General features: G+C 55.6%; 1 protein-coding gene across 1 annotated transcript in view; it reads right to left on the bottom strand.

Moving 5' to 3' along the window:
- Positions 1 to 2256: 2256 nt before the first annotated feature.
- Positions 2257 to 20047, bottom strand: part of Castor2 (cytosolic arginine sensor for mTORC1 subunit 2) — a 39863-nt gene continuing 22072 nt past the window's right edge. The window contains exons 2-9 of the mRNA XM_003461183.5: positions 16411 to 16481; positions 8896 to 9089; positions 8656 to 8788; positions 8136 to 8259; positions 7565 to 7675; positions 7273 to 7355; positions 6519 to 6613; positions 2257 to 6437 (exon numbers count right to left, since the gene is read on the bottom strand). Of these exons, the coding sequence (XP_003461231.1) occupies positions 6372 to 6437; positions 6519 to 6613; positions 7273 to 7355; positions 7565 to 7675; positions 8136 to 8259; positions 8656 to 8788; positions 8896 to 9089; positions 16411 to 16481 (877 nt within the window). The 3' untranslated portion in view covers positions 2257 to 6371. The remainder of the gene's footprint in view (positions 6438 to 6518; positions 6614 to 7272; positions 7356 to 7564; positions 7676 to 8135; positions 8260 to 8655; positions 8789 to 8895; positions 9090 to 16410; positions 16482 to 20047) is intronic.

Below are 20047 nucleotides of genomic sequence, written 5' to 3'. Positions count from 1 at the left end.
AGAAGGATTCACAGACCGTAGCCCACAGTGGTGGTGGGGGGACTCTGGAAGTTAGTAGTGTTTTCCCCTTGGCACTGCAGAGATTGAACCCAGGGTCTTTACACCGAGCTGCATCCACAGCACTTTAAAATTTTGTATGTTGAGGCAGGGTTTCATTAAATTGCCTGGGCTGGGCTCAAACTTTTGATTGTTCTGCCTCAGCCCCCAGATTGCTGGGATTACAGATGTATACCACCTGCAGTTGGTGGCAGCAGGAGTGATACTTTCAGGTACCTTAAGACAGCCCCCAGCAGCAGCACAGCCCCTCAAGGCAGCCATCTGACCCTGTGCCAGGGATGACCTGTGTGATAGCTGCCTCCCTGGGGACCCTGCTGCCCTAGGAAGGAATCCTGGACTTCCTTCTGCCCAGCCTGATAGGCCCAGGCTGTAGACAGTCTCTGGAGGCCTGAGACCTGTGCTTGAAAGCTCAGCATACTGGGAGGCTGAGGCAGGATGATCACAAGTTTAAGCCTAGTCTGGGTAACAGTGAGTCTTGAAATGAAAAATAAAAAGGGCAGAGTGAAGCTCAATGCTAAGGTCCTGGGTTCAATCCCTGCTATTGCAAACAAAACAAAACCCACAGCCCCACATGGTGCAGATGCTTCAAACCAGGAGCTGGCTGGCTTGGTCTGGAGGCCAGCAGGCCAGTGTAGCTGCAGGAGGAGGCTCCAGGAGGGCCAGAGAGGTCATCTCGCTATTGCTGCCATTGCATGGTGGTAGCTCCATGCCTGACAGTGTGGGGGGCCCAAAGCCGTGGTCATTAGAATAGCGCCCAGTCGTGTCTGGTGACAACTGGATAGATGGAAGGTCCATCCCTGTAGCAGCCAAGAATTGTTCTAGGAGGAGGCCAAGGGTGAAGAGAAGGGATGAGATCCAAAGATCTGCCTGCCTCAGCCTCTGAGAGTTCTGAGATGGCTGCCATGGTGGCCCAGTTCCACTCCTTTGATTATTAGGAATGATACTAAAACACTCATAGGTAAGTTTTACATTGGGCTGCCATTTTATTCTTGGAACATTTCAATTTTTGTGGTGTTGGGATGGGACTCAGGGCCTCATGTAGGCCAGGCAAGTGCTGTGCCCTTTGCAGTGTTCCTGTGCACAAGCTTTTGTATGAGTCCAGTTTTCCAGTCTGCATAGCTGTTCCCATAGAGGCTACTATCTGTACCAACAGGATCACTTTAACCCACAGCACACCTGAGTTCAGCCCTGTGGATTTATCTCCCCGACTCCACCTTGGCCTGTACCTGGCAGGCTGGTTGGAGACTTCCCATTTTTCCATATCTGGGCCTTTTTGACACTGGGGATTGAACCTACAGAACTCTTTCCATCGAGCTACATCTTTAGCCCTTTTTATTATCTTATTTTGAGGTGAGGTCCTACTGAGTTGCCTAAGGTGACCTAGAAATTGCTATCCTCCTGCCTTAGCCTCCCAAGTGCTAGGATTACATGAGTGCATGGCTATGTCTGACCTCAGTGCTTTGGGAGGGGCTTCCAGATGGTGGTCAGGACACTTGGGGGGCGATGTCCCTGGGAAGATTCAGGGATTGTCAGGGACTCATTTGTTTTTGTGAGCCTGGCCCTGCAGCCCCTTTGGTTTTCATTCTGATCATGATGGTCCCCTCTTCCCCTGCCACTGCTGGGATGGCACATGCCACACAGTGATGCAGACTGAGCTACCCCATCTTGGTTGGACTTTTTAGCCTCCAAAACCATGAGGCAAACCTCTCTTCTGCTGAAGAAGAAACTTATGAGTGCTTGCTTAGTGTGTACAAGAGCCTAATGCTTAGAATTGCAAAACCAAAATCTCTTCATAAAGTACTCAGCTTCAGGTTTTGTTACAGCAACAGAAAACAGATCAAAACTCAGGAGTGACTGGCAGCCATCATTTGCTTTTGGACACTGTGTGGTGTACATAATGATGACCTGAAGCCATTACCCAGGGGCCGCTTGTCTTTGTATTTTTTTTTTTTTTTAGGGATTGAACTCATGACCTCACACTTGCCAGGCAGGCACTTATGCCACTAATCTAAATCCTTGGCAGGGCCACTTGTCTTGCAGCACCAGGTGACTGATTGAGCTCCTCTCACTGTGGGGCCATTTCTGAGTCGGAATGTAATGCTTGCAGCCCCTGGGTTTTTTTTCCCCAACCCCACACTGAAGAGAAAGAGTGGTATCCTTAGATAAATCTACACAAAACCAGACAGCTGTCAGCCAATGTAGTTTTTTCTCTTTTAATTAACACTTTGCAAAGTATAAAATATACTGTCTTTTGGGGGGAACATTAGGTACTTTTTTTCTCTCCATTGTATAGTACATGAATCTCGAGCATTCTGTATTTGACAAAATAAGCATGACCCCATCGGGTGGGGTAGGCCTGCTGCTTGTCACCTGCATCCAGGTGGGAACCAGCGAGGGCCGTTGCTGCTGCTGCTGCTGGTGACCTGGGTGTGCCACGCTAGGTGCGGGCAGGTGGAGGGGCCTCAGGCAGGAGCGCCCCACACCCCTCCCACTCCCCCATCTCAGGATAACGGAAATGATTTTGGCATAGAGCAAGAGGGTTTAGGGGTTACTACTTGTCCTCAGAGCTTTCCCGTTTTGGAGTCAACCCTGCCTCAACTATTCCTGGGCCATTTTCTCAATAGGTAAACTGAAGCAGTGGAAAGAAAATTATACTTGGCCTGTCTTGGGACCTGAATTTGGCCTGCTTTTTGTGCCCCTGCACTGGGGTCTGTAATTTCTAGGAAGTGCCCTTCAGCGCAGGTCCCGGCCCACAACCTGTCTCATGAACACTAGGAGACCTGAGGTATCCACACAGCGGAGGGCCTGGCCAAGTCAGGCTGGCTGCTTGGATGGCTGGGCTGGGCTAGGGACACCTCTGCCCCTCCACAGGGCAGGCGCAACACGCCAGTTTCACACTCTGCCTTTAAGCCAGCCAAGTGTCCCCATGCGGTCACCTCTGTCCAAATACTGTATGAGGCAGCTTGTTCCGAGCCGAGCCCAGCACATGCACACTCATGCTCACACACACGCACGCTCACACGCACGCATAAGAACCACATTCGGCACAGCTCTGCCACTGTCGCCTCCCCAGGAGAGCAGCCTCCTCCCTTGGTCTGGAGAGAGGGACAGTGATGCTTGGGCCTGTGGTTTTGCTGCTTCTAACTTGAAAGAAAAATACCTCAGAGGGGCTTCAAGATGCAGGAACAGGCTATCTAGCTACACACTGCTCCCTCCTTCCCAGCCATCTGACCCTCTATGGGTGACCCCACCAGCCACTGCATGTGGCTGCCTCCCTCCAGGCCTGACTCTGCCTGTTCACAGCGCCTCTGGAAACCCAAGAAGAGGCTAAGCCTCTCCCCTGTTTATGCCCACTCAGCAGCCATGTGGTCCCCTGCTCCCCGTGGGCAGAGGTGGGGGTCCCCTTCCTCTCCCCCTGCTTTGCTCAGAAAGGGACATCAAATTCCCATCACAACAGGGTTGCAGTACTCCACGGTCACCTGGGAGCATCCTGAGTCCTCTCTCCTAGTTAAGGACAGGAATAGCCCACATCCAGCTTAGAGACTCAAAAGGTGGTTAGAGAACCCAAAAGTTCTGTCAAGGAAATATAGTGGCTCAGGACCCCTCTGAAAATCACCCATCAGCTGGTCTTAGACTGAGGCCCGTCTCTTCCCATCTGCCACAATCCCCTCCTCACCTCACTTCCCTGACACCCTCAGTCCCTCAGGACACAGGACTCTCCTGCTGGGCACTGGGGCCGCCTGGTTATGTCCCTCAGCTCTCCCACCAGGGACCTGCTGCCTGGGCTGTTGGTGGTGGTGGGGTGGTGGTTGGGCGTCCAGGATCCCCCAAATCTTGGGGAGGGGATGTTACAGAAGTCAGGGTTGGGGCTTCTGTCCCTGGAACTGGCAGTCACTGCTCCCTCCCCAGATGCTGGGCTCCTCATCATGGGACCTACACAGGGTGGGGTGGGGAGCGACATCAGGGTAGTGTCCACACTGTGGGCATTTTCCTCCCTGGAAAGGCTGAGATGTACATTCTCAGGCCTGGGGGCGGATCTGGCCTGCTCACCCACGGCATGGTTGTATACCTAGCCAGGGCAAGGGGAATGGCGGCGTCCTCCTTGCCCACCCCATGCACACCTCTGCTGCTGACCTGCAAGGGGCCCTGGCATTCTGTAGCCCTGCATAGTCAGGGGACGGCATGGGCCTCTAAGGAGGTCTGCAGAAAGGTCAGGGCATACGCGCCTTTGCCAGGGCTTTGGGGACACCTTGGCTACAGTACACAAAGAGCGCAGCTTCTTCGTACAAGTCACCGGCTTGGGGAACTCTTAGGGGGCTCCCTGCAGCCAAGCAGAGGGATGCTAGAGGCAGCTCCCCCCCAGAGCAGTGGGCCTTCACCGCAGCTTCTCCCCAGATGCAAGGTCATCTGTGCTGTTCTGCAGACGGCGCCAATCCCCAACAGCAGCCCCAGCCAAAGAACCCGGGATTTCTAATAAGCTTGGGAATAAAAAGAAAGAAATCAGGTAAGGAGCCTCCAGGAAAGAAGCCATCTGAGGGGAGAAGGCTGGAGTGTGGCCCTACGGCAGGCCAGGTGCGAGGGGCACATTCTGTTAAAAACAAGTCCCGATCGCTCTTCTATGTCAATGTTCCCCTCCAATAAAACACAGGTGTTATAGGGGCCACGGCTGCAGAAGTGGAGGTGGGGAGCCAGAGCAGGTCAGGGCTGGCCCTCCACATGGCCATGTGGTAGGCTCTGTGGGCTGCTGATTTTCCCGCTCTCCAGGGAGGCCTGCGGGGCCCACCAATGACACATCATCATATTGCCGTAGACTCAATAGGTGGGGGCTCAAAACCTCGTCAGTGGGCGGGGCCTCGCATCCACGCACTCACAGCACGCACACAGAAGGGGGAGGTGTGTGCCCGCACCCTGCGCACAGAATATATTAACATATATATTGCTCAAGTATATATGCTATTTACAGTATATATAGATCTATATCAACATAAAACACAGGTATTTATAGGTGCGTATAACAGGCAGTCCTAGAAGTCTAGGGGCTACACAATTCAAGAAGCAGACAGAAAGGGGTGCCGAGGGGGGCGCCCCGGAAAATAAAGGCCTTCTACAGACAGGGAATGAGGGGCATCAGATACAGCCCTGCCCATTCAGCCACCTCCCTTTTGGGACCAGCAAACAACTGATTAGATTTGGTTGCTTCTAGGGTTTTGTGCAAAATGAATTAATTTAAAAACCAAGCAGAAAGTGGGTTTCTACTTAGTATGCTGGGCTCCTCAAGGGTCACACGCAGTGCCTGGCCTAGGGGTACCCCCGGCTGGAGAAGCAAGTGGCCCCTTCTTCCGCCCCTGCTGGGTCAGCATGGGGCCAGGGCCCCAGCCTGGGAGATACCTCTCAGACCTCTGTCCCAGATGCCCCTCAGGAGACAGCTTCTTCACTCTCACCAACCCCAGGAACCACATGGCCCCCAGCAACTTAGCCCTAGACCCCTGGGGAGAACTTGGAACCCATCTCTGGAGAAAAGAAATGACAGCCAATAGCAGCCCGGGCACAACTGCAAATATGTTAAACAAAAACTAAAACGAAGCATGATTTTCTCTATTAAGGCTCAGTTAAGCTGCCTCCTGGGTCAAGTACTGTGAACACCCGGCTCCAGAGGTCAGGGCAGGCCAGCAGGCGGGGTGGTGGGGGCAGAGGCCACTTGCATCCCCCAAATGTGGGGTGTGGATGGGGAGGCTGGTGGGGAGCCCTGTGCTGGTCTAGTCGACTGTCTGGGAGGTGGGGGTGACCTAAGAGACCCCGAGTGCAGAATGCTGGGGAGGGCCCCGATAGGGAGAAACCAAGACTCTGCCTGCTCAAGGAGGGTCCAGGAAAGTAGAGGATGAAGCTGGTGCTCTGGGCTGGTGAGTCCCCAGGGGAGCGCTTAGGGGATGTCTGCACAGGGCCCCTCTTGGCAGTTGTGCTGGGGGTGGGGTGCAAGTTTTGGGGTTGGCAGGTGGGGTCTGGATGGCCCGAAGCCTCCATTCCAGGGGAACCAGCCTTGAGCCCTGGGAACAGGGCGAAGGGACCACTATGGTCAGCCCCTCACCTTTTGGGGCTCCCAGGACTCCCCATGCCCAGCCCCCTTCTGCCAGTCCCTCAAAAACAGCCCCAGGAGGAGATGGGGCTGCTCCTCTGCCCCCTGGGCCTCAGATGCCACTTTCTGGGGTGGGCTGGAGAAGGCAGTCCCTTTCTGAAGGGCGGTGTCCCTGGGTCGTGCTCATCTCTGGAGAAACTCTGTGAGAACACGCTGGGGTAGCATTGGACAGCGACTCCCTTCAGTGCTTCCCCGCCTGGCTGACCTTCAGGGTGTTAATCACCCCACCAATGTTCTCCTCTGGAACCTGTGGGCCCGAAGCAGAGCCGTGAGCTGAAACTGCTGTCCGACCCGGCCCTGTCTGGCCCTGCACGTCCCCAGCACTCACCAGCGCGTGGTCGAACTTGAACGTGCTGATGTAGTAGGCAGGGATGTCAGCCGCGGCCAGGGGCTCCGAGATCTGGGCCACGATGCCACACTCGTCTGGGGAAACCAGGCAGAATGCAGCCCCGTGAGGCTGGGTCCCCTCTCTTTGTACCCGGTCCTCCAGGAGACGCCTAGGGGATCCCTGACCCACTGCCCAGCAATGCCTTCCACCCTCAGGGCTCCTTTCGCCTGCTGGGACTACTTTGCCCTTCACCAGTTCCTGCCCACACCTTCCCTGCCGTCCTGAGTTCACAGTGGGCAGAGCAGAGGCTGAATGGGCGGCCAGGAGGAGGGCTGTGGCTTTGTCTGTCTCACTTGGACCCTTTCTTTTTTTTTTATCGGTACCGGGGACCGCCTGCTTGCAAGGCAGGTGCTTATGCCCTGAGCTAAATCCCCAGCCCCAATTCAAGCCCTTTATACTGAACGATCTCCCCACTCGTGTTTTTTTTTTTTTTTGTACTGGGGATCAAACTCACAATTGGGCGCTTGCCTCAGCCTTCCAATGTGCTGAGATTACAAGTGTGGGAGATCACATCACCATATCTGGCCTTAATTTTTGAATTAAGGGAAAATAAAAGCCCTCTGATCACATCTGTTGCTTGCCCGTACCATTCCCTGGATGCCTACACACATCTGACACACTGATCCAGGGATCCCTTGGACTGGGGACTTCAGCCTTATAGTCTCCCGGTTTATTCGACCCAGCAGGGGCTCACCGAATCCCAGGGGCTGCCCTCCAATCCGCACCATCTTCCACAGCTCTCCAGATGCACTGGTGAACAGCAGGTTACTGGGGAACCTGTGGTGAGAGGAAGCTGGGGCTGATGTTCAGAGCGCTTCCTGCCTGCCTGTCCTCCCCTGGTGCCCTGTCTGTGCCCTTCTCGACTGGGCAGGGGAGGACAGGGGAACCATGCTAGGTCAGAGCTTTGGAACAAAGGACACCAGGGTGATGGGGCACTGCCCTGCTCATCGAGGGACAAAGTGGGAGGCCTGGCCTGGCCAGCTCACCTCTGCTGGGTCTGCACGTCCATCACCAGAGAGATGTAGCCCTCGATGAGGGAGAAGGAGAAGAAGCGGATATGGCCACAGTCCTCACCAGCTGCCGTGGGGTCCTTCACCCTGGGAGTGGGGAGCTGGTGAGGAGGGTCCCCACCATACCCCCTAGAAAGCTGGGCTAAGCCTGCCCTGTTCTAGGCATCTGCAGGGCCAGGTACCACACTTCCCAGTGCCCCTGTGTGTCCCCAGCCCAGGCTTCCAGCACAGGCTGTGATCACTGCCAGCTCAACAGACCTGCCACACCCGACTTGGGTGCTGCCCTAAGCTTGGTGAAATCTGTTTTGAGGACAGATGCAAGATTTGTATCCCCCAAGGGAACTGAGTTTTCCACCGCTCAGTGGACTGGGACTACGCAGAACTCAGGGAAGAGGGGTTCAAGCCCATTGTCCCTATGGCACCGAATCCAGCACATCCCAGGGAGGTGTCTCCCCCTCAGACGGGGGCTTTTACAGGTCCTGAGCCTCCCCTCAGCTGAGCCCTTGGTGCCAACTGCATTGTCCTATGCCCACTCGGGGGGCCCTACCTGCTGGAATAGAACATGACATCCATGAGCAGCGTAGCCACGGCAGGCAGTGTGTCAGGGTCCAGGCTGGTGACGCAGAACCTGTTGCTGGGGCTGGACAGCGGGTGGATGACTGGCCTCTGGACTGTGAGGGCACAAAGACATGGTGCTAGGGCCAATGTGGAGTGCAATGGTGATGCCAGGCGGCCCAAGAATGGGGCTGGGCAGGGCCACTTGCAGGCCTGGGAAGACCCGCCCATTGCCTCTCTAGCCTCCACTGCCACCAAAAGCTGCCCCTGGGCCTTTATACATCCTTCCTAGCTGTCACCACCCAGGCTAGTTCCTGCTGTGCTCCCACTTCCACCCCAGTCTCTGTCCCTGGGAACCACCCTGACACCTTCGGCCATCACTGGCTGCATCCTCATCTACTGTCTTCCCAGCACGTGAAGGCGCCACGTGAAGCCTGGTGTTGGCAAATGCTCGGTAGGTGGACAGAGCTTTGGTGTGGCAGGGAGCCCTGTGCAGACCCACCCCGACTCACCCATCTTGGGCCTTACAAAGCCGTTGGTGATACCCAGATTCTCAGCTGCCACCGTCTCGCCATTGACGACCCGCAGGATGGTGAACTCTGATGACAAGGTGTGGGTGACGAAAGGAAGGTCTCGCTCGCGTACCTGGTGGGGAGGGTAGTATGGAAGCAGTGAGTGACGTGGTTGGGCAGGGTGTGTGTGGTTAGGAGGTGTGTGTACGTGTGCGTGCACACAGGCACCTGGGCACTCACCAGGATGAAGTCTGTCTGGTAGGTGGACAGCATGAACACTGAGATGTTCTGGTCGGCCAGTGGGGCAATGACTGACTTAGCAATCTTGGTCACACCGATGGGCTGGGAGCTGGAGAAGCTGCCACCACCGGATACCACGTTGAGGGCCACCCAGGTGGCATCTGCTACACTCATGTGTTCTGAGCAGGGCAGCTCTGTAAAGGTGACACAGAGGTGGGCCTGTGACTTCGGGGGACCTGGGTGGGTGCAGGCCGCAGAGGCATGACTGAGTCCCTCTGGGAGTCAGCTTTCGCCTTTATCATCAGAATGAGACCTCCCTCAGACACAGCCCAGAGAGCCCAGGCAGGGAAGGACCTTGGCTAGGTGGGAACCACATAGGTCTGGCTTATCTGTCAAGCCTGTTTCCCCAGCTATAGAATGGAACCAGCATTGCCTTTATGATTATGCAGTTATTAGAGGTATAACAGATGTCACCATCACCACTGAGGCCCTACCTGTCACGGGCCCTGTGGCTTTCAAACTCAGTTCCCCAGGACCTCTCAGGGCTGGCTGAGGGCAGCTAGGGAGGGAGGTTGGGGCCGTTTCCTCCTGTGCTGCCTATAGGGCTTTGCTAGAAGAACATGTGGCTAGGAGGGGGGAGGGCTTGATGGTGCTGCACTGTGACAGGCAGTGACCATCACCCAACTGTACCCTGATAGCCTGGGCTCTTTGGTTACTGAGTGTGTAGGGTGGCTCAGAGAAGCTGCTATCACCATTTCCTGGGCAAGCTTATGAAGCCCCAGAATCCACAGCGCTTCCCAGTACTGTGTGAGCGCACACTGAGACGCAGGTACTAGGGCGTATCTGTCATGATGGACACACGCCAGAACCCCAGCATGGCAGTGGGGTTCCTCATGCACTGCAGGGCGCCTGCTCAGACCTACACTGTACCAGACCCAGGGCAGGCAGGGGACCAGACACTTGGAGGCAGATCTGACCCTGTGCTGCCCACAGAGCCTGCAAAGGACACAGGCTTGCTGGATCCAGATGCCCCAAAGGCTCAGTGATTTGCTCAGGATAACTTACGAAGTAACAGAGCTGTAGCTCCACTTGGGCTTGGCTCAGAAACCCTGGCTCTCCCCTGGCCATTGTGTGGGAAGGAGCACTCCCAAAGGAGACAGAGGCTTCTGAGGCTGGGGGAGAAAGTGAAATCGAGACAGGACTATCCGGGTCCTTCCTGCCTAGCCCTGGTCGCCACGGTGATCACAGCCTCTCAAGCTCCTGCTAGCTGAGAGGGCCTAGTGGCCAAACTGAGAGGCAGGGGCCTTCCACCAGGGATTCAGGATCCAGGTCCCTAGGGCCAGTCCCAGCACAAAGAACGGGCTCCCCAGAACCTAGCTGCCTGTCATGCTTCTGGAACTCTCCCAGGCCTGTGCTTGGCTGTGAGGGGAGCTTGGGTGTGTGTATGAGACCTCCCACCTCCAGGTTGTGCCAGTACACAGACCTGGAAGCCACTGGGGTGCTCAGTATTGCTAAGTGGTCACCCTCTGTCCCTGGTGTCAGGCTCAACTTTTGTTGGGAGTCAGTACAGCCCCCTCCAGTACACTGAGCGATGAAAGTAAGATGCCCCTGTCCCTTTTTTGCAGTACTGGGGACTCAACACAGTGCCACTGCTCTAGTATTCTGCTATATCCTCAGCCCTTTTCCCTTTTAAATTTTAAGGTAGGTTCTCAAAAAGCTGCCCAGGCTGGCCTCCAACCTGTGAACCTTCTGCCTCAGCCTCCAGAGTAGCTGGGATTATAGCTCTGCACCACCAAACAGAGACAAAACATCCTGTTTCAATAAAACAGAAGCTGTAGAGCCTCTGTGGAAACCAGTGAGGCTGTCTAAGATACTGCACAACCCATCAGGGCTTTCTTGGCTTTGGGATTTGACTTTCTCTGCTCCAAGCTCCTCAGAACAATCTCCTTGGCTTCCCATCTACCTCAAAGCACAAGCCAGAGTCCTTGCAGTATTCCCACCAAAGCTGATCAGAAAGCTGTCGGGGATGAGACACATGGCATGTCCTGTCCCGTTTAGCCAGGCAGCCAGTGCCCCCACAGCCACAGGTACTGGAGTCTGGCTTTAATCATATTCCTTTAAATTCCAATAGTTTCCAGCGTGTGGACCAGACTGAGCAGCTCGGGAACCAGTACAGTCCCATACCGCTGCACTGCCCAAGGTGGGCTCCTCTGTCCTGATTTCCAGGAACCCAGCGCCTACTGGGCAGGTGAAGAGGCCCCATCCCCGCTGCACTCACAGATCCTTTTCCTCCCAACCCCACTCTGCTCATGATCAGTCAGCCTCTGGTCACACTGCTGGGCCGGGGGCAGGTGGGCTTGCACACCATCCCCTCAACCTCGAATGCCAGAATCGGGAGAGGGGCAGGGCAGCAGTGTCCTGGGCTGGGCCACCTCAGGGTCTTCCTTACATCAGTGAGGCCAGGCCTTCACCGTTCATCTGTGTAGACTCCAGCTGGCTCTCAGAAGCCGCGTCTTCTGTCCCTGTTTCTGAAGCAGGACACTCAGGTTCAATGTCTGGAGGTAGCAGACTTCCAGAAGTGCAGTCTGTCACTGTGCGGGGCTGGGCTGCAGGACTGCCCAATGGGCGCGGCCGCCGATGGTACAGGATCCTCTGTCACTGCCCACTGTCTGAGACTCCTATAAAGTTGTTCGAACCCAGGGCTGTTCCTGGCCAGTGTCTCGCCCTGGCTGCAGTCCTGTGCTGTGTGGCTGCATCCTTGGGTGGCCCCTGTATTTCTCCAGCTTTGTCTACCTTGTTGCACTTGGGTCCTTGGGTCCAGTCAACTGAGTGGCCTTGGGTGAAGTCACTGGCCCTGAAATATGTGTGTTTTTTTTTTTTTGAGACAGAGTCTCACAAGATCAGGCTCACCTTGAACTTGCTTATGTGGCCCAGTCTGGTCTTGAACTCAGGGTGATTCTCCTGCCTCAGGCTCCCAAGTGCTGGGATGACAGGTGTGCACCACCACACCTGGCCTTCAAACAGTTTTGAAGTGCAGGGTGATAAGTTCAGGCCTGACTCTAGAGGATGCTTTGCGGAGTCCCTGAGATGATCCCGTTATGTGCCTGTCTGCCCAAAGCTATTACCATGAAGTTGGCTTCTTGGGTGCCTTGAGCAGGACAGTAGCAACGGGGAGAAAACTAGTTTCCTTAGGCTTGGTGATGCATGCCTATAATTCCAGCATTCTGGGAGGCTGAGGCAGGTCTGCAATTCAAGGCTTGTTTAGGCAATTTAGGCCCCTTGTCAAAAATTTAAAATGAGCTAGGAATGTAGCTCAGATAGAAGTTCTGGGTTTAATTCCCAGAAGCACAAAAACCAAAAACAAACCCCAAAACACACATAAAACAAAAACATGTTTTCTAGCTGTGAAGCATCTGTGAAATGTCAGTGTAACATTTATGCCGAGATTGGGAGGTGTGGTTAAGTAGGACTGGGCAAGTAGGACTGGGGTGAGCAGTCCTGGCACGTTAGTTTCTGGTGGCTCCCCAAATGTGTCCTTGGCTGTACATGCTTCCAGTGGGACCATTGTCCTGGGAATATGGGGACCTGGCTTCAGGCCTGGGCTCAGGGTACTCCACATTCTACAGGTTGGGAGCTAGCTGAGAATCAGGAGCACCAGAAGCTGGTTTTGGAAGACCACCTGGTTTGCGACAAAGAGCAGAAGTTAAGAGATGATCCCCATCCCTACACTACACGGGGCTTCAGTATGTAAGCTGAGATCTCTCAGGGACCAGGGCATCGGCAGCGTCCTGGGGAACTGGCACTGAGTCACCCGAGTCACAAGAAATGTGGAGCCTGAGCTGGGATTTGAATCTGGGGTTCAAGACGGTGCTACCCCTCTGAGCAACACCTAGCCCCAAGAGGTACTTAATGTTTCGTTTTGTTTTGTGCTGTTTTTTGAGCCAGGGTTTCACTATATTCCCCAGGTGGTCTCCAACTTGCAGGCTTCGGTGATCCTTCTGCCTCAGCCTGCCGAGCAGCTGGGACTACTGCGCCTGACAGAAGTCAACCTGACATCTTCCTCCGCCTCTCAGCCAGTTCCTGCCGCTGACCATGCCTGCCTTAAGAGATGCAGGCATCACTGTGACCTGTCCTGGTTACAGACAAGGGGCTGGGCTGACTTTGAGCCTTGAGCCTGTGTCCCTGCTGTAGGCTTGGCCAGCACAGGGTCCTAGCCCTGAGATGAACGATGCCCGCAGACCCCAGCTGCCTCAGTACCCCCATGCAGCCCCTGCACGTCTACCCTGTCTCTGCAGGGCACCCACATTCTCTGCAGCACCCAGTCTCCCCTTTGGCATCTGGTTCCCAGCGTCTCCTGCTTCAGAGCCTGGCCACCCCTAGGCGAAGACCGGCAGAGGTTCGCTGCGTCTTCACACTGTGCCCCCCAGGCCTCCTGTGAAGTCCCCACGGAGCCTTGCTCGGCTCAGGCAATGATGTGGAGATGGATGATTATTCTTGTTGCACAGGCCTGGTGAAGGCACAGCCGCAGCCCACAGGTCGGTCATGACTCCAGGAGGCCGCTGCGCACTGTCTCTTCCCTCCAGCCCCAGCCCCAGGACACCGTGCAAATGAGCATCCCCATTCTGCACTCTGCAGTGCTCTCCCTGCCTGTCCTGCACAATCCTCTTGCCGCAACCTGGCTTCTAGTTTCTTTTTTGAGGCTAGGCCTGGCCCCTGCTTCTCCTGCCGCCCTTGCACAAGGACTACCGCCCCTGACTAGGTACCTTCCTGCCCTGGCCTCCACAGGCCTTCAAGGACAGCAAGGTCACCTCCTCCATGAAGCCCTCCCTGACCGAGTGACCACCAGAAGCTGCTTCTTTCCAGGCCCTGCTGGGGGAGGCTCCCCTGTGCTTCTAGCACCAGGGTCAGCACAGTTCAGGTGGATGTGGACTGGGAATCTTTCCAGCTCCCTCCCCTCCAAAGATGCCTTCCAGGTCTGCTCAGCCCCCACAGAAGGGCCCCTACTTCCAGCCAGCTCATCCACAGCACTGAGGGTGGGCGGTGGAGGTACACACAGTGCCTTCTGTGAGAAATTTCCCTTCCCCAGGTTAGGGCGCCCTTCTCTTTCCCAAGGTCTTACTTCCAGCACGCAGCCTCCAGGGAAGTCCTCCCAGACTGCCAGGCCTGCAGGGTGGCCTCTCTTGACGCTGTTCATGTTTAAACAATTCTTTTGCAGTACTGGGGGACTGAACCCAAGGCCTTTTGCACTAGGCTTAAAAAAAAAAAAAAAAAAAAAAAAACAGCCCCTTTGAAATGTGTTTTAAGGAAGGATCTTGCTGAGATGCTGCCTTAGCCTCTGAGTGTTGCAAAGACAGGAGTACGCAACCAAGCCTGACCACAGGTGCCCTTCGACCTCTGACCTTTACTACTTGGATGGGCTTCCTGCCTCGGCCCCCAGGATTGCGGGATCCCCAACTTCCTGGAGTCCCCAGCCAAGGTCCCTCCCACCATCTCCTGCATGGGTGTCCTTTGTGGCACCCCATTGCCTCCTCCTGCCACCGCAGGGCCACACAAGTAACTGTGACTCACACCCGGCTCCTACTGCAGAAAGCCAGGGCGGGGGGCACCGAGCAGTGGGCAGTGATTGTACCCGGGGCTTGGAGTGAGCAGCCCTGCCTCGAGATCCACGTCCCTGAGGACGGGCTGCCTGGGACCTGACAAACGGTCAGTCTTTCCATTCTGAGGGAGGAGGTGCCCACAAAGTTCCTCTGCTCTGTAGGTGCCCAGATCGCAACAGCTCTGGGCACAGGTCCAGGACACCAGCAAGAAAATGGGAATGTGTATGGCCATCCAAGGGTATAACCTTTTTGTGGGGGAAGTGATTAGGAATTGAACTCAAGACTTTCATACTGAGCTGTAGCTCTAGCCTTGAAAAAAAAAATTTTTTTTTTTTCACTTTGAGGCAGGGTGTTGCTAAGTCACAAAGTTATGCAGGTCAGGCTTGCATTTTTATTTATTTAGGTATCGGAATTGAACTCATGACCTCATGCTTGCCAGGCAGGTGCTGTGCTGCTCAGCTATACCCCCAGAAGGGCTCCCATTTCAGCTTCCCAGCCTGCCAGGGTATAGGTGTGTGCTGGGTGAAACACCATTATGCGACTAGTGCTTTGCAATAAAGGCTAAAGTCTCTGTCTGTACCCTTGTGCTCAGAAAATTGCTGGCTTGGATGCAGGGTAGGGTTTGAGGCACACACCGTGTCCCTGTGCTATGGAGCAGGAAGCCCCCTTCGGCTCTGGCCATGTGCCACCTCTCTGTGTGGAGGGACACAGTGCTTCTCCAGATGTCAGGGTCCAGGCCCAGCACCTCACACTAACTTTGTGCCCCAGAGCACACATGCGTGAACAGTAGTCATCAGGCAGGTCAGCGGGGGCCACCTTGGTCCCTTCCTCTGACCTTCGATCTCTCATCACCAGCATGGGGGGTCCCTGACTCGGCCCGGTGACACGAAGCCCACACCATGCTACCAAATGCTGTTTCTCAGCTCGACTTAGGAACCAAGCAAGGCAGCTGTAACCTGTGTGAGCGGTTTTGTAGGTTTATCCCTGGAGGAAAACAAGACGTGGGAACACTGCCCAGGACTTGGGACAGGCAGGCCTGCTGCCTGAGTGGTGGGAGGCGGGCTGGCTCTTCCCCTGCGAAGCTAACAGTGTGAGGCCCCGGCGGTCGGGTCACAAGGACCTGCACTCAAAAGAGTGGGAAGAGAAAGCGCCAAAAGGCTGCTACTACTCAGTGGTCACCTCCTCCAGGACAGGCCTGTGGCTTTTCTAAATGTCACACTGGCTGCATTGTCTGCCCGCACCCCTTATGTTGGGGACTAAACCCAGGGCCTTCCATCCCAGGCCTGGTTTTTATTTTTTTGTCTTTTTGAGACAGGGTTTTACTATGCAGTTCAACCCGACTTTGAACTCACTTTGTAGCCCAGGCTGGACTCGAACTCACAGCAATCTTCTTGCCTCAGCTTCCTGAGTACTGGGATTACAGGGGTCTGCCACCACATCTGGCCCCCACACTGCTTTTTAACATTTCATTTATGTAACTTTTTATTCGGAGACAGGGTCTCACTAAGATGCTAACCCAGGCTCAGTTTAAACTTGAAGTTCTCTTGCCTCAGCCTCTTAGAACGCTGGGATCACAAGTGTGCACCACCATGCCCATTTTCTCTGCATGTTTTGAAGGATGCCACTTATTTTGCAGGAGTCCAAGACTGCTGTCTTGTGGGAAGCAAACATAACCGTCTTCCTTTTCACCAAGCCTATGCAGATGACAAGATGGCTGTGTATTTGTGACCATCCGGCCTGTGGCCTGAGAGCACTCTGCCAATGACAGCTGTTGCTTCAGAACAGGACACATGACATAAACCTCAAAGGGCCTGGGGATGGTGGAACAGCCTGGGGGCGACCACTAGCGGGAGCTCCACTGTGGGGAGTGAGAATATTCTGGAATCTGGGGTGGGGGAGGGGGGGTCTGGGCACTCACCCAGGAAGCCCTCCTCGTCCACGATGATGGTGTAGTCCTCCGGCGTCTCTGTCAGACTAAAGAACTTGCACCTGAGTGGACAGACACACACAGGATGTCTGGTTATTCCTGGCATGTACCCTGCGGCAGCCACCCCACCCATGACCGGCCAGGGTGTGCCTCAGTTTACCCAGAGCCCTGAGGGGGTCCCTGCGTGACTTGGGGAAGCTGCCTGTCTCACCTTCTGTGATGGAGTGTTTGTGGGGCGGAGGCTAGGAAGGATGTTTGCTGTGTATGTGGCTTCTGATCCTTGGGGATCCCCAAGCCAGGCCCCAAGGCCTTGTGTGCCGGCCCGTGAGAATTCTGACCTCGAGGAAGGCTCAGCAGGGGTGTGACCAGTGGGATTCCCACACTGTCCCAGTCCCTCAGTTCCTGGTCACCATGGTTGGATTCTGTTCCTCCACAGCGTGACCGTGGCTGCCTGGGACATTTCCAGGCAGCAGCTCATCTCTCCCAGAACTTCCCCAGGGTGCGGCAGGTGCCTAGAGCAGGTGACGCCAGGCCTGAGGGGGGTGCAGGGGCTGAGCGAGGATGGTGGTGTCCAGTCCCTGTTTCCTCTGCAGCCAGCACTGCCCAGAGCAGGCAAAAGGCAGGTGTGCGCATGCCTGGGGTGGGGCTGGGTGGTGACAGCGAGGCCCGGAAACCTACTGGAATAACCCAGGGCCGCAGGAGATCAAAGCAGAAATGGAATTTGAAGGCCACATGGGTGCTCCCTCCTCACCAGCTGCCTGGGAGCCTACAGATGAAGACCTTTGTGACGGTGGCTCCTCCTGTGTGCCCGACCCCAGGGAGCCCAGCATCTGCTGCACATAGCCCCCAGACTGGGTCACCCCGAAGTGTGGTACAGGAATCCCCGCAGGGATAAGGAAGAAGTCACCCCGATCTCACAGGTATCCATCTGGTCAAACCAGAGAAGCCACACCTGCATGGTGACCTGCAGTGACTGTACCAGCAGCACAGAGAAGCTGCAGGGCCACGTTCCTGGTTACCCCAGGGGCTCCAGCAGGCTGGTACACACGGGGGTCCGGGTCTGCCCTGCCTCTTATTTTGTTTTGAGTACAGGGGTTGAACCCAGGGCCACTGCACTGAGTTCATCCCTTTTTATAGACAAGGTCCAGCTAACTTTCTAAGTTCCCCAGGCAGGACTCCAACTTGTGATTTTCCTGCCTCGGCCTCGCAGGGAGCCGTGATGTCAGACAGGTCTGGGCCACCAAGCCAGGCTGGTTCTGCTCCTTGGCTGTAGGTGTGGTGGTCTGGCTGCCGGTGTGTCACAAACCTGGCCTGAGGGGAGCCCAGGTGCAGGGGTGGGAAGAGGCAGCCTTGTGTCTCTCTGACCTTCTTCTAGACCACCAGCATAGTTGCTGCCATTTCCTGCCATTTCAGAACGATTTTCAAATTACATCTGTTCCTGACAGTCCCATAGTCCATCTGCAAAATGCCTGCAAACCATCAGTGTAGCGAGTGGCAATCGTCGGTGTAATCTGGCTGTTTCTCAGAGTCCCTGTGTACCTGCAGTTCCCGACTGCCATAAGCTGGTGGGCACTGAGAAGGACACTCCAGAAATAGCCACAGGAATTCTTCCCGAGGACACGGGCATAAATAAGCGGCCAGAGCGTTTGTCCCCTGGGCCAGCATGGCCCTGCCAGCTGTCGATGTCTGTCATTCGGCAAGGTGCACAGGCAGGCCTCCAGCAGGGGCACTGACTGCTCTTGCTGGAGTCACCGAACTCAGAGGCAGCGCAGGTCCTTCAAGGCCTAGTTCTAGAACCTCCTCAGGGGCAAATCCTTCCCTAATCCAACAGCACCAGCCACCTCCTCTGCCACCACAGACATGGTCCATCCTTGATGACCCATGGATTCCTGCAGGAAGAGGGTCTCGAGACCTCAGTGCATGGCATACTGGTGATACTTTACAACTCTAGGCGGAATTTCTTCATGTAGTCTCTGTGAAACATGCCTTTAGAATTGAGCAGTGCCCAACCTGTATAACTGCGCATGACAGGCCTGCGTGCTTTCCAGTTTATTATCAAGAAGACTTTGGCAGTCTGTATCCTTCAGTAGACACTGTGCTCTCAGGTGGGGGCACTCGGCCTTGGTACACACACGCAGTACCTGACGCTGTCTGGACTAGGCTCAAGCACTACTCATCCCAGGTAGGTGGTTACAGTAACAGGAAACTGCTGACCAACACTGCTGGTGTGTGTGCACACTGTGCAGTGCTTGGGATGGAGCCCAGCAGCCCAGCAGCCCAGCAGCCCAGCCTGGCTCCCCAGGTGGCCAGAGATGGGGTGGGCGAAAGGACCCCAGCTGCCCAGGGCAGAGACACCCCAACCTGTGATCCCTGTCTGCCCCAGGGCCAAAACTACAGCCTGAGCCCACGCCTGGTGAGACTTGGGGATTCACAGGTGTGCAGGGGGCCCACAGGCCAGCCAAGCAGACTGGCGCGGCGGGTTTGGACCTGTGCCTGGCCAGTGGAGCCAGGGCTCCTTCCTGGGAGCCTGGACACTTCACTAGGCCCTCTGTGAGCTAGCAGGGTACAGCAGGACTTCACATACAATGCTGCTGCACCTGAGCCAAGGCCGGAATCCCGAAGGGTCGGGACACATGCACTGGCCAGAAGATGGCCCAGCATGGCTCACAGTGGAGGCTTTGGCTGCACTCAGCCTGCAATCCCAGCACTGGAGAGGCTGAGGGAGGATGATCTCCCTGAGTTCAAGGGCAGCCTGAGCTATAAAACAAGCCCCTCTCTCAAAACAACAACAATCACAATGACAATGACAATTTCTAAAAGGAGCTAAAGCCTTCCCTTGGCCCATGTCATGTTCCCCAAACACAGGGTGCTTTGGTGCCGACCATGGACCTCCTGCCAACAGGTTGGTCCTGTGGCTTTGCTCTGGATGCCACTGGCCCCCAGGTGCCACTCATCAGCTGCTTCAGATCTAGACTGCAGGCGCTCAGCCAGCAGCCAGAAGACAGATGCCTGACTTGTGCCCTGAGGCCACCTGCCCTCCTTGTCCCCGTCCCCCTGCAGGCTCTGGCCAGGGTCATAGGCCCTGCTTGCCAACAGACACACCTGGCCCCCGAGTGGTACCACTGGTGTCCCGGTGGCCTCTTCCAGCTCCTTCCTGCTGCCTGAATAGCATGGCACTGTCATTGAAGGCCCAGGTCACAGTGAAGGCCTCGTCATTTTCACGACGTCCAGAATAGCCTGGATATGGGCCGCCTCCTCCCAGAAGAGGAAACCCTGACACCCATGTGTCACAGGACCAGCGGATCTCATCTGTCTGGTGAGTAGCAGCACTTGGTGACTTTTTGGTGATGTGCACAGGCAGTGTTAGAAGGGATCTCAACGAAGTCGCTTGGCCCAGGCCAAGCACCCTCCCCAGGGCACCGCAGGCCGAGGGACAGGAATGGAATGGGGCATCCCCCTTGCTTTTTTTTTTTTTTCTTTTTTATTGGCACTGGGGATCGAACCCTTGACCGCCTGCTTGCAAGGCAGGTGCTTATGCCGCTGAGCTTTACTCTGGGTGAAGCCCCTCCCCCTTGCTTTTTGGTTCCCCTGTAATCTCAGCAAACTTGGGCAGACAGGGCAGTGTCCT

The sequence above is a fragment of the Cavia porcellus genome, unplaced genomic scaffold, assembly GCF_034190915.1.
Source record: "Cavia porcellus strain 051 isolate PalLab524CR breed Dunkin Hartley unplaced genomic scaffold, mCavPor4.1 scaffold_23, whole genome shotgun sequence".
Taxonomy (NCBI): domain Eukaryota; kingdom Metazoa; phylum Chordata; class Mammalia; order Rodentia; family Caviidae; genus Cavia; species Cavia porcellus.
This window is presented reverse-complemented; position numbering and strand designations above follow the sequence as displayed.